The sequence below is a fragment of the Stegodyphus dumicola genome, chromosome 3 (assembly GCF_044657685.1).
Source record: "Stegodyphus dumicola isolate Sdum_Otavi_A_Nest chromosome 3, ASM4465768v1".
In the NCBI taxonomy this organism is placed as follows: domain Eukaryota; kingdom Metazoa; phylum Arthropoda; class Arachnida; order Araneae; family Eresidae; genus Stegodyphus; species Stegodyphus dumicola.
The window spans coordinates 115,916,676-115,930,746 of record NC_140770.1 but is presented as its reverse complement, the minus strand read 5'-3'; the positions used below and the strand labels follow the sequence as shown (position 1 = coordinate 115,930,746).

Genomic DNA, 14,071 nt, shown 5'->3' with positions numbered 1-14,071 from the left:
TCTGAGCAGATACTAATACTTTGTGTTTTTGTGAAAGGTGTTCCTGAAATTCTGAACCCTGTTCCAGCAGACTTCAATAGATGCCTTTGTTTCCAACATGACAGGGCACTAGCCCATTATGTTGTTGAATATATGGAATGCATTGAATACCATGTATCTAAAATGATAGTTTGGTTATGGAGGCCCACTCATTTCACCAGTCCACTCACTTGATCTATCACATTTGGACTTTTTCCTCTGGAGTCACACGGATATTCATCTCTAATGGAAGTCTCAATGATTTCAATGAAAAACTTGTTGACTGGATATCTGTAACTACTGGAACCGTATGAGAGATGCCTGGTATGTTTATAAGTGTGTAGCAGTCAAGCCTGCATTAGTGTTGGCGGGTGTCATTTGGAGCATTTGCTGTGATTGGAGATTTAACTTTTGTTCAATAAAACCTTTTTCTTTTTTTAAACTTTTTCTTTTGGTGAAAATGGATTAACCACTTGTTTCACAGAAAAAAAAGTAATGTAAAATTATTATCTAGCAAAATACACTTTAAATAAATTTTACGTTTTTCTATGTATACATTGGCTGTAAGAATAAATACTTTCAACACCTGGGAATCTTTGATTCTAATGTTATAAATTATGCAAAAAGTAGGAAAGTCAGTATTTTTCAATAAATGGTTTTAGAAATTCATGTATTTTTTATATAGTATAGTTTACAGGTAATGCTTTTCATTATGTTTGGAGTTATGCTGCACCATTAACCTTCCAGCGGGCGCGCCTTCTTTACCAACAAGAAAGGTCGTGCATATTTCTTAGATACGCTATTATAAAAAATAAATTTTCCAGAGCAAAAATATTTAAATTAGTTTGTAAATAGTTAAATGTTAATAAGTACAATTGAGTTAAACAATATTAACTTTAAACTAAGGAAAATAAAATAAGTATAAAGCAAAAAAACAATATAAAATGAACTAAAGACTTACCAAACTAACTTGAAAGTAAAACAAAATTAAACTGCCAATATTTCAACTGAACTTTTATATTTTTAATCAGTAAGTGAAAAAACACATTAAATATTACATAACAAATCAATTTCATAGTCACTTCATTGCATCGGTGCAGTCTGAACAAATATGTTTACAGTGCTCTAGGCAAATGAATTTTAAACAAATCTCACAGCTGAACCTCGTAATTCTAGTATGCTTGTCATTTTGGCAGGGTTTGCATCTTTTTTTTCCCTGAAGTCATTTCTTCAGCAACAGCTAATTCTGCTTTTCGTTTCAACAATTTAAATTTCAGCTCACTTTGAAGAGAGTTAGGGCTTCTTCTTTCAACGTTTTCCTTCACAAGAGCATTTGCTAGCTTTCACAGATATTACCTTCTAAGTAATTTTTCACTATTATTCGTTGAATGAATTATGTAGCTGTTGATTGCTGCTATATTCAGCATAGAGAAGAACACTACAAGAGACCAACGCTTGGTGTTCCTGGCAACATTGTAGGAAGCACAGAGTTTGTTTACTGTATCCACACCTCTTTTGGTACGATTGTAAAATGTGATAATCTCAGGCTTCTTTTGGTTTTGGGTATTTTCATCTATTGCTACGTCATCATGAAGATTTGAAATCAATGTGACGTTTATATTTTTTCAAATCCAAAAAGACTCGTATTGGGTTCCCGAGTTTTCGTCAGCTTGAACTGATCCAGAATTTGAGGTTTATTGTGTTTCACAGTACCTACAAATGACAATTTTTTTCATCTGTTTTTCATACTAACTCAAAACTTGAAAAACCAGTTGTCTGTGGTTACATTTCTTTCAGTGTTACCAATAGGTTCTCTCAACCTTTTTACAACATCTTGTGGTTTGTTGCTTGCATAAAAAGACCATCTGGCTGCGCTCCAGCATAAATGTCCATATTGTATGTGTAAAACATACGAGCGTCTACCATGGCATAAATTTTTATGCCATAATTGTTCGGTTTTTTGGGAATGTATTGAATGAAACCACATCTTTCTCAAAATACTTCTAATTTCTCATCGGTTGTGACATTCTCTCCAAGTGAATAGCACTTCTGGCAATTAGAGACAAACTTTTCAAAAATGTTTCTTATTGGAGCCAAGCGGTCGACTCCTCTTCGTTCTGTTCTTGTGTTTATGTAATCAAGCTGTAAAGCTCTTAGTAAAAACAAAAATCTCTTCAAGTTCATTACTACTTTAAATTCCTCCATTCTCCACAGTTCCTTAAGATTCCAGAACTCTGTTACCATGATAAATACCAGCTAAGTAAAGTAAGCTCAAAAGAGCTTATTTCTGCTCCATCCGTTTTTCTGCTGTCCCTTATACGAGAATAATTAGACTTCACAGAAGAAATAAACTTATTCGTATCTTCAGCGATGATTTCTATCAAACTATCAGTAAAGAGGCATTTCCATATATCCAAAATATCTGTTAGATATTTAACTTCACTGATGACTCCATGAATATGAACACATATGTTACACACATGTTTAGTTTTCTTTTTATGCCATGTGCAAGAATCAATGACTTTTCTGTTTTTCATTTGATGAGCTATATATACTTCGGAAGAAAGAATTTCCCTCTTCAGAATTGCTCTCTGCACTTATCTCCGATTCTGAATCACCTTTTTCTGAAATTCGCTCGTCTTCATCTGTAATGCTTTCATCTAAAATAATGTCCTCATCGTCTTCACTGTCACATAAAAGTATATTTCTTATAATCTCAAGATTCTTCGGTTCATTCATGTCGATCATTTTACTTTTATTCGCCATAACTGAAAAGAAAAGAACAAAAATATCATACACGGTCGCTCGTATTTGACGCATACAGTGCTTCTATTTTATCATTAAAAGTAATTATGCACACAAATTATACAAAATCATAAGATTTAGATGCAAAAGAATAATGATTTTCTATAATAAAAAAGGAAATTAGATATAACAAAAACTTACTTCAACGGTCGCGCGTATTTCTGGAATACAAATAGTAAATCTTCAGACTCACATTAACCCCTCGAAATCCAGCAGATGACTGAAAGAAGGGTGAACGAAGAGGAGAGAATAGCCAAGGACACGCGGTCATAGCGCCTTCTGGTCTACGAAACAAATGCAAAATTAAAATCTAGTGTATGTCACACATACGTGCGCCCGCTGGAAGGTTAATATTTATTGTGCATTTTTAGTTGAAATAAAAATTTCATTATTGTAATTTATAGAATATTTTCCTATGTGCTATTTATTTTAGGTGTATGCTGTCGATGCTAGAAATCATGGTGAAAGTGAAAGAAGTGATTTCTTCAATTTTGATATTTTATCAGAAGATCTGGAACATTTCATGGATACAAACAGCATACCCAAAGCATCTTTCATTGGTCACAGCATGGGTGGGATTGCAGTAATGTCTTTAGCTCTCAAAGCAGTAAGTATTATCTGCTTAAAATTTTAAATAACTGTAATAATTTATGAAAAATGCAGGAATTTATATTAAACCACGGTGCATTTTTCTCTAAGAAGTATATTTTAATATCAGTACCTACTGACTATGCCTGCTCACTTTTTCTTGGTGGCTTTTTTATTTGACTAAGAAACAGAACACCAAAAGTAACCCCAAGTATGAAAATAAACAACAAAGTAACTTTACTTGAATTTACTTCAAAAGAACTGAAGACATACATTTCTTGTAGTGGCATTGGCAAGACAGACAAAATGGTATTGGCACAATTCAGACTTGGAGTGGCTAATTCTCCCGTTTTTCTGACCATCCTCTTGCCAACCTGATTTACAGCATATTTCTTCTGACTTTTTCTAATTTTTTAAGTTTCTTGCAATTTTTATATAGTTTGGCTTAATACTTCATTATTTACAAATAAATAAATAATTGATTTTGGGTGTTTGAAAGCATTTGGTTTTCTCTAGATTACATGTAAAATAAAATCAAAGTCGTTTTATCAGGAAGAAATTATGGCACACTTCTGCTTTGTGAGTGAGAGTACATGCATCCGAAAATGTTATGCTCCAGTTCTCCAGAGAGCATTGAGCGGCACTGCATATCATCTGGCATGCAGTGGCTAATGAGCATAAAGCAAGATCACAGTTGTTATTTCGTTCATCTGGTCACTGAGCCAGTGTCTGTGCACATGCTTTCAAAAAATAGTTTGAGAAATTACGATCTTCTGTTTTAGCTATGTCTGCAAAAAGGGTAAAATACTCATGTACTTTTCAAAAATTATACACAGATGACTTTCCTTCTATTATTTCTTCAAGGAAATGTAATACAATTGCAATATTCACTGTTTGTCATTGTGATTTTACGATTTCACACGGTGGAAGGGCTGATCTACTGAAATGTGCATTCACAAAAGCACAAGCACAACCTGTGTTTTATTGATAGAAAAGTAAAATTAAAATTTTTCTGTGAAAACAAAGGGACAAAAAGTTATTAATGGAGAATGCCTCTTACTGAAGTATAACCTGCCAGTAAATGCATTGGGTCATGCATGCTGAACGAAAACTAATTAAAGTATTTGTTTTCATTAAAAGATGCAATAAAATGTGTTTCTTACATGTAAGTATTTTTGTACTTAAGACTTAGGGTAAAAATATATGAATGGATGCCCCTTGGCGAAAATTGGTGTTTTTTGGTAGTACTTGGACACCGAGTTTGTGCAATTTTTTGACTTCTTATTTTCGCTTTGTGTAGTGGCGATTTTTGTGCCAAAAATCGTTGCTACGCTATTTTCACTTAAAAATCGAAATAGCACCCAATTCTACACTAGAGCCAAACAAAAAGTATATAATCTTAATAAACTGCATTTTAAATCAAACAATGAAATGACATAAAAAACACTATGTACTACACAAAGGAAATATCCACTTACCTTATTTAGAAATTTCTGTGTCTTCAGTCTGTGGCACACATAATTACTTAACAGCACCCAAAACTTTCCTCAGACTATGTTCCCTTTCTAATGGAATGCTTTATATGGTGACCATTTGAAACTTTCTTGCGATAAACCCATTGAAAGCCATCCGAAGAATCTGTACGTTCGACCCTACGCATTTCCTTCGTCCAAACAGGACACTTATAATTCCTTTGAATTACATCCAAAGTTTCTTTTTTTTCTATCCTCAACCACATATAAAAAAAAAATAATAATAAAAATAAAATTAAAAAAAAAAAAAAAAAAAAAACACCTTCCGCTATCTCGTTCTATACCATCAAACACCCACTTTACCTCCAGCATCCATTTTACGATGCAAAGCACACAATACACAAATTACTTTATAACTGACGTCCAACAAATGTTTTCCTACCAGTCAAATTCACTGCAATCATGCAACCAATTACATCATAATAGATTTTTCATAACATTCAAGTACTCAGGTTACTATAAATGTAACAACAACTTGCCGATATTCCAAGGGGCACCCCTAAATATAGATTGACCAGAATTAGTAACTGCTGATATTAATTAGTGACTGTTTAGAGTTAATAATTATTAAAAAAATATTTTTATCATTTAAAGAGTCTTTTTGCTGTTAGAAAAAATCTCCTAATTTTTTGAGTCTTGTAAGTTGGCTTGAAAAAGTGTGATTTGTTGCTAACTGTTTTAAACATTCACGGAAATGAAAGTGACCAAAATTGGTGACAGAATTTCCAATTCTGGTAACTGATAGCAGAATTTCTAATTTACACGTGATTTACATTTTTCAGTTTGTAAAATTTATCACAGCTATCACAATTTTTATTGCTAAATTGCCAATATGTTTGTTATTTTCAATCTGCAATCAGCTAAAAGTGATGCTCAAACTTTTTTGAGAAAAAATCTGTTTTACTATTTTGAAATAATTTATGAATAATGTATTTCTTTTGCAACATACTCTTCTGTTATTGGGACTGAATTCAGAAATGTATGTATGTATGCCTGTATATGTATGTATACACATACACAGGTGAGCACATACATACATATACATGTGCCTACGTACAATATACACGTGCCTACGTACATAACTGTCTTAATCCAGTCCCAATAACAGAAGAGTACCATTTTTTGTGTACATATGTCTTTGATAAATTACTTCTATATGTTTATATTAAATAAATTGAGTAAAATAGTTGTGAAAATTATGTTTATGTGCATGAAACAATGAATAAACCATAAAAAAATATTTGTGAATGTGTTCTCTTTCTCTCATTTTGTCCGTGTTACTAAAGCTGCTGTAGAAAGCAAATTGTATGTTGTACAAAAGAGCAAATATGGGAAAAAGCTTATAAAACTGACTTTTTTGCTCTTGCCTGTGGTTGTACAAAATGGGAAACCATGGCTAGCAAGAGGTTTTCTTTTTCTCTTCCTCTTTTAAATAATTGAAAATACAACTGGAAAATCTTTGGAGGTAATTACAGATAACATGTCTAAGAGCTCAATAATATTTGAGACAAAAATATGCATAGGCCTTCGTTCAGCCTGTGCCTGCACAGTTTTAGGCAATTTGTATAATTTTTTTAAAGCTTTTTAACTCATTTGAAATTGACTATAAGTAAAATTTTAAATTGGTGCAATGTTATAATCTTCTGATTTTCATGTTTTTATGCTGTCATTTTTTTGTATTTTTCCTAGCCAGAAAAGGTAGAAAAAATTATCGTGGAAGATGTGTCTCCCAAAGAACCAGAGCAAGAATTGTATTATGTTTTTCAAGCTATGGTTGCAGAATTAATCAAATGTTTTGAGCAATCAAGTAAATCAGATACTGAAGGCACAATGCATCAGAAATTAAGAGAATGCATTTATCGTACTGTTCCTGTAAGTAATTTAAAAGTCTTCAATTTTTTTTTAACTTATTTGGAAAGAGGTGCCCATTAAGGGCTGTTCACACGGGTTTATCTGAGCTAATGAAGACATCTGACACAATTGAATTTGCTCCAAAACCAGTCTTTCTTCATAGAGGAGAGAGTTGAAAAATCTGAACAAAGTCATGAGTGTTAATAAATGTTAGAAAATAAATTCTTTAAATCTATGGAAAAAATTTTAGATGTATTAAAAAATGAGATGATGCCTGATAAATCAAAAAGACTAAAAATATCTGTAAAATAAAAAAAAAAAAAAAAAATAGAGGAAGTTTATAACATAACTTTAAAATAGAACATGACAGAATTAATTCTTGTTAACAATTTATAAAGGCATTTAATCTGGTTAGGTGAATTAAAATCACTGTATAAAAACTCTGACAATTTTTTTAAGAGAAAGCTGTCTGCTATGATAGAAAGAAATAGAATGATGTTTTCTACACTAAAAATATATATTTTCTTCTGTATATCACTGATCTGTCTAATTTGGAATCAGGTGTACCTTTAAATTTTCCTTCATCAAGGAAAAGCATCTAGCATCTTTCAGTCCATAAGGAAAAAGCATCTAATAGTCAATAATTTCTACATTTCCCTTTCTTTTGTAAAAAAAAATGCACGTGTTTAAGGCTGAATCAAACTACCTAAAAAGTACCTAAAACATAATATCTTATCGCAAAAAGTAAGGAACTCGCCGTCTTTTTAAAGATCTTACAGGCTCTAAATCCCTAATTTTGAAAGATTAATTAAGAGGTTTGAAAGGATTTTTTTTATTTTACTTCATTTTTTAAATATATAGTTGATTAATTCAGAATTTTAAAAAATGTAAGTTTAATGCTATAAAATGTATAGAATGTATAGCATGAATCATTGAAATGACATATGTTGTTCATATTGTAAAATAATACATGCTATTGATTATTAATATTTTTCTAACATATGGGCTGGCATGGTCAGCCACCTAAAACAATTGTAATGTAGGGAAATATGTTAAATTTTAATGAGTCTAGCTAAGATTAGCTAATAAAATCGCTTCTGGAAAATATTTCTCTGTGATATTTTATTTTTGATAATAAAGAAAATTTTCAGATTTTTAAAATTTTTTGTTGTTAGATGATTCCTGATGAGGACAGAGAGGTCATACAGTCTATGAAATTCCCAGTAAAGAAAACTGAAAATGGATTTGTATCACTAACAAATCTGACTGCGCTTTTGGAAGCAGTAAAGAACCCACCTATTTGTCACTTTTCTCAGAATAATGCATTCAGTGGTGATGCATTATTTATATATGGTGGTCAATCAAACTTTTGCATGTAAGTTTGTTTAGTTTATATATTTGGAAAAGTACTTTTCTTTTATCTAATCCAGTATGAACATGCATGTAACATTAAATTTTATTTAGAATATTTATTATTAAAATTATACTTTTGTTTAATATTTTGAATATATTATTAAAGATAATAAATTTCTTGAATATTAAGGTATTATTAGTTTATTTAATGGAATACAATCAACTCCTAACTAAATGGGATAATAACAGGAACAACATCCATGGTTAATTCAAGGGCAGTTAAAACTACCCTGCAATTTTATTACTTCAATTTGACAACATGTTCAAAGCAGAATCTCAAAGGGGTATAAAAAAATTAATGAATGCTATGCTGCTTTGAATATTAGTTTATATAGCTACCATGCAAGGACTAATCATTTACTAAAATATAATAATTTTGCTGTCACCCTTTCTCAAGAAACGCTTTTTTTCTACTCTAAATATATGATCATTTATATTAAACTGTACAGTATTTATTGTCACAAAAATATGTGTACGTATATTGTTATGTTTTATAATGAGGCAAATAAAGGCAATTTAGAATCATGTTTGTTTAGCTAAGTTTTCTGAGAATAAGACTGTTTGCAGAACTTGTAGAAATGTATTATATAGCTAATTTGACAATAATTTTAGAATATTTGTAAGTACTCTTGTTCTATCCATCATTGATTATTAAATTTGAAACGCATTGGAAGTGACATGTAAAATCTAATTTTTCAATTTTAAACTTAGATCACAGTTTTTATTTGTTTAATTGATATTTAAGTAATTTAATATGTTTAAAAAGCAAGAATTTTATCTCAGTCTTGCTGCACTTCATTTAAACTTATTTCCTCAGATCATTCTAATTTAATCAACCAAACACATAACCCTTAAGATAAGTTGGAAATGACATAAAAAATTGCAAATTTTAAATAGCCTGCTCAATTTTTGTCACATGGGATAGAAACTATTTAATTTTTTTTAACAAGTATAAAGTTTGGATTTCATTGTTTATCCAATATTATTATTAATTTGATATTGCGAAAAGATGAATATTTTTGTTATTTAAAACACTGCTGTAATTAGAAGTATATGACTAGAACAAACAAGTGGGAAAGTAAAGGCTGGTTAAGGGCATGTGTGTGAGTAGATAATTTTTAGTTATTCGAAATATCTACATACATACAGATGTTACAAAATACCAAAAAAAAAAAAAAAAAAAAAAAAACTGAATTTTACAGTCTGTTTTTGAAAAAGAATCCTTTATTCTGTCCGAACAAAAGATTTGGGAATGGTTGAAATATGGTATTTTTCATGATAACAATACTTCCTGTACTTTGTACAGTAAAAGTTTTCATCAAGCAATAGATTGAATACACATTTAAGATTTTGATAATTCATATCTTCCCTCCCCATTTTAAATCTTTTAATTTAACAGATTATCTGAATAAGTTTTGTGCCAAGAAAGTAATATACTTACCAATTTAAAATTATTTTTGAAAAGACGTCAAGTTACTTAATTATTTTTAATTTTTGATTCAGCAATTAAAATACTGAACATTTTTTGTTATTTTAAAAATAGTTAACATTAAGTTGCAGTTTTAAGTAACCTTTTTTAATCTATTGAGATACTTCAGAATTATACATTTACTTCAAATTTTTTTATGAAATATTCATATATATTTGATTCTGCAATATCTTTATATGCTAAATTAATAAAAAAATTGAACATGTGTAAACCGTTTTTGTGTGTTAATTAATTCACATAATTTTTATTTATTTATTTATTTATTTATTTTTTTTTTTTTTGAAATTTTGTATTGCAAGTATTATATCTGTTATCCCAAATAATTTGTTTAATGTCTGTGTCTTTTTTACTCAACAGTTTAGATGACAAGGAAATCATTTTAAAGCATTTTCCAAAAGCAGTGTTTTGTTGTTTTGAAAATGCTGGTCATGAAGTATGTGCCCGTTACCCTGAGCGTTTTCTGAGTGAAGTCCTCAATTTTTTATAATTTGCTGTATACATATGTTGTTATATTTAACTGTTAAAATTACTGAGATATTTTTGTGAATTATTAAAAATTACTCAGACTTCCTAATGATTGTAATTCTAAAAACTTATATCAGTAATGACATTGCTGATTTGATAATTTACCAAATATCATGACATTTTACTATTGTTAGATTATTTAACTTATATGACAAATATAAAAATTTTTTATGTCTTCTGTAAAATTATGTGTTTTAGCAGTTATTTTGACAGTTTTGGAATTTAATCAAAAAAAAAAAAAATTGAGGAATAACCAAAAACTGTTAGTAAGCATTATTAACTGAATATGGTTAAAGGTTTGAAGTATTATTATTTTTTCAGAATTCTTGGAAAAAAATACTTAAAACGGATTAAATACTAAATACAGAATTTTGTTCAATGTTACCTAGCTCATCAGATAAATTTAATTAAAGTTGGAAAATTATGATAATTTTCTCTATGCAATTCAAGCACCTGATCTTCACACTTATTAGAAATTAAAACAATCAAATATTTAATGAGCATTTTTCTTTAAAAATAAATGCATTTTATTGAGACTGTGAAAACTTTTCTCATGACTACTTCTTCTTAAGTGTAAAATTTAATAATGCATTCTATAAAAATGTGAACTTGGTGTCACTTGAAATGTTTAGAATATGGAGGAAATACAATAAAAATATTCAATTCCATTTGTCAAAATTAATATTACATTGTTGAGTAACTTCTGCCTAAAGTTTGCAAATTGTAACAAATGTTTCTCAGTTAAATTATTTTTAATGATCTCACATGATATTGTATTTGTTGATAATGAATCATGTATTTGTTGATAATGAATTATCATGCTATGGTTTTCTAGTGCGAAATTTTGCAATTTTACATTAGTGCATTGACACAGTTTTATGAACTCCCCCATGGAAGAAACTTATGTTAATGAAAAATGTAAATTGTGCCCTTATATTCTTGAATAATGCATTCCAAGACCTACATTGGTTAACACCCATTGCTATAAGTAATGCAGTTTTAATGTAACATACTGAAATCAAATAAGATTTTATTTGATAAATTACGTATGATAAGAAATTACCTGCTTTCATCCTCTCATGTGAATGAAAGTGAAGGATTCTGATATTTCAGCGGATTCTCTACAGTGCAAATAACTTCAACTTTTAGTCAAATCCTCAACAATAAAAATAACATTTTCTATCAAATGACTTCATAAGCAATGAAATATATATTTAAATTGTGCATGTATGCTATACTTATGCTCAGAAATGCCATGAGAACATGCATTTGAGCTGCTCTATTTCACAGTATTATAGGCTATTTTTATTTAACATATATTTTGTAATCATATATAAATATATTTAATTTTAAAAGGAATTTTAAACAACCAGGGAATACGAGGGCACAACTATACTTTGAATTTTGTTCATAATGTAGATCAGCGATTCTCAACCATTGGTACGCAAGAGGAAAGTAGGTGGTATGCAAAGAAACAAAGTATTTGTAACAATTAAATTAAAAAATCTGCTGAAGAAAAAGAATAATTGATAGAAATTTCCTGTAATCGAAATCAAACTGCAGATTAAAAAAATAACACACTTGTTAATTGGCTGAAACCAAAAAAAAAAAAAAAAAAAAAAAGAGAATTTAAAGGCAATCCAAATATAGCTATCAAATTTTTGCTGCTTTTTTGCTCGACCTATTTCTGTGAACAAGGATTTTCTTCCATATTATATTTGGAAAATATATACAGAACAAAATTAAAAGTGGATCCTAATTTATGATCTAAGCTAAGTGAAATAAGACCAGACATAAATGTTAAGACATCTCTTAAGCACACCCAAATTTCACACTAAATTTTAGAATAAGTATTATAACTTAAATTTTGATAGTTAAAATGGTAACTAATTTTTAATGTAATAATTTTCTGATACAAATAGCCAATAGGTTGTGCAAATGGCAAAGTGTACTTTTTTTTAATATTTCTATTGAAAAATTAAAGAATAATCATTGTGAAATGTAGTGGTCATGCTAAAGTTTTTCAATTTTTGTTTAGTGGTACACATTAGTCAAAAGGTTGAGAACCACTGATGTAGATTCTTTTATATGCACTTGTTAATCAGTATTTTGGATGTTGATCTGTTCCTTATTCTATTTCATACATCTTGTGATATCTATTTCAGTATTTTTTATTAAAGGAAAATAATTTTATTAATGTGTAATTTTTATTAGAATTTTATATGAAGTATTTTTTATTCTCAATTTTGAAGTATTTTTGTGTGTTGTGTAATAATTTTTATTGGATATACAGTAATTTGTTGTCACTTTAGAGTTAGTTATGAATTAATGTGTTATATTCAGAAATTTCAGTGTTATTTACTATCATAAAATGTCTCATTATATATGGAAGTCGTGTTTTAAATTATTGTTGTAATTTAAAAAACTAAACTATTGATTATTGTGTGTCTGTTTCTTCATTATAGTACTCTAAATACAGTTGGGATTTAAGAAAATTAAATGTTGTTTTATTTAAGGTAAAATTTTAATTTAAAAGAGGCATAATGTGATAAACTCAAAATATGCAAAGTACATCTTCATATTAACTTCTTAACCCCTTAACTGCCGCGGGCGTATATATACGCCTTGCTCAGCCGATGCGTTAACTGCCCCAGATGCGCAGCCGATGCGTTAACTTTGCGAATAATTTTAGGTGTAGCAGCGCAAAGCAAATGATAGCAGTTTGGAAGGACGTATATATACGCCTGGGGCAGTTAACGCATCGGCTGAGCAAGGCATATATATACGCCCGCGGCAGTTAAGGGGTTAATACGTGGTTTGTGCATTCGGTAAATATTTCAGCGTTAAATTCTCCTTTGGGCATATGTTGTGAGTTGCTCATTTATTATAATACATATTTAAATGTGCAAAATATATTGATTGTGTTGGAAAAGTATTTAAAATTACACTAAAAACTTTTGCAAAATAATTTTACTAAAACATGTTTATTCCAGGTTATATAAGTTCTGTGTTTAACTGTATTTACTTGACTTGGGCTCACCAATAAACTTATTTTACCTTAATTGACTCATTCATTATAGCAACCTGTAAAAAATTACAATAATAAACAAGCTTTCTGTATAAACTAAATTTTAATCTTTCCAAATTTAGATTGATAAATTTGACTGTTAATATTTGTATATGTAATCTTTTTAAAACCTTTTGGAAACTAAAACAAAGTATTAAATTTATGAAATAAAAAAGCATATGCAAAAATGTCAACTGTCCTGATTTTTGATTGTACATCTGCCAACCAAATATACAACTTATTATTCCTAAAATTTTCACCCCCTTTTTTAAAGCTTGAACTAATGTTTTGTTGTCTCCATCTAAAATCATGATATCTAGTGCATGGAAGTTGCATGATTTTTCCATAGATTACTGAAGAAAAGCATGGCCATTTCCTCATTTAAGTATATTGGTATGCTGCTACTATTTATGTAGAGCAGATATGTGAAAATATATCATGCTTTAGTTCTTCAAAGAGAGTCAAGTAACACTGCTGGTTATCTCATATATGTAAGCTATGAACCTAAAGCAAGAACCTAAAGGGATAATTTTTCTTTATAAATTTGTTGCTGTTAACTGGTGTAATTTTTATGAGCTAGAAAAAAGAGTTTAAGAATTTGTGGTCTTAATTATGCTTGTCGAAAAATTAAAGTATTCATGTATAGTTAAAAAATTGTACACAGACAGCTGTTCTCGTGTTATCAATAAAACATAATGCATTTGTAATGTGCACTATTTATCAAAAATACAGGCCTACATGATTTTGCATGAGTAATATTATTGTACTTGTTCGTTAGAAAAG

At 29.4% G+C, this 14,071-nt stretch overlaps 2 protein-coding genes across 2 annotated transcripts in view; one reads left to right on the top strand and one right to left on the bottom strand.

The window, feature by feature from the left end:
• The window catches only part of LOC118187247 (sn-1-specific diacylglycerol lipase ABHD11-like), a 35,521-nt gene extending 22,238 nt beyond the window's left edge, over window positions 1–13,283 (top strand). The window contains exons 3-6 of the mRNA XM_085813215.1: window positions 3,257–3,430; window positions 6,633–6,815; window positions 7,970–8,169; window positions 10,054–13,283. Of these exons, the coding sequence (XP_085669341.1) occupies window positions 3,257–3,430; window positions 6,633–6,815; window positions 7,970–8,169; window positions 10,054–10,183 (687 nt within the window). The 3' untranslated portion in view covers window positions 10,184–13,283. The remainder of the gene's footprint in view (window positions 1–3,256; window positions 3,431–6,632; window positions 6,816–7,969; window positions 8,170–10,053) is intronic.
• The window catches only part of LOC118187202 (uncharacterized), a 129,297-nt gene that overhangs the window by 1,971 nt on the left and 113,255 nt on the right, over window positions 1–14,071 (bottom strand). The window lies entirely within an intron of this gene.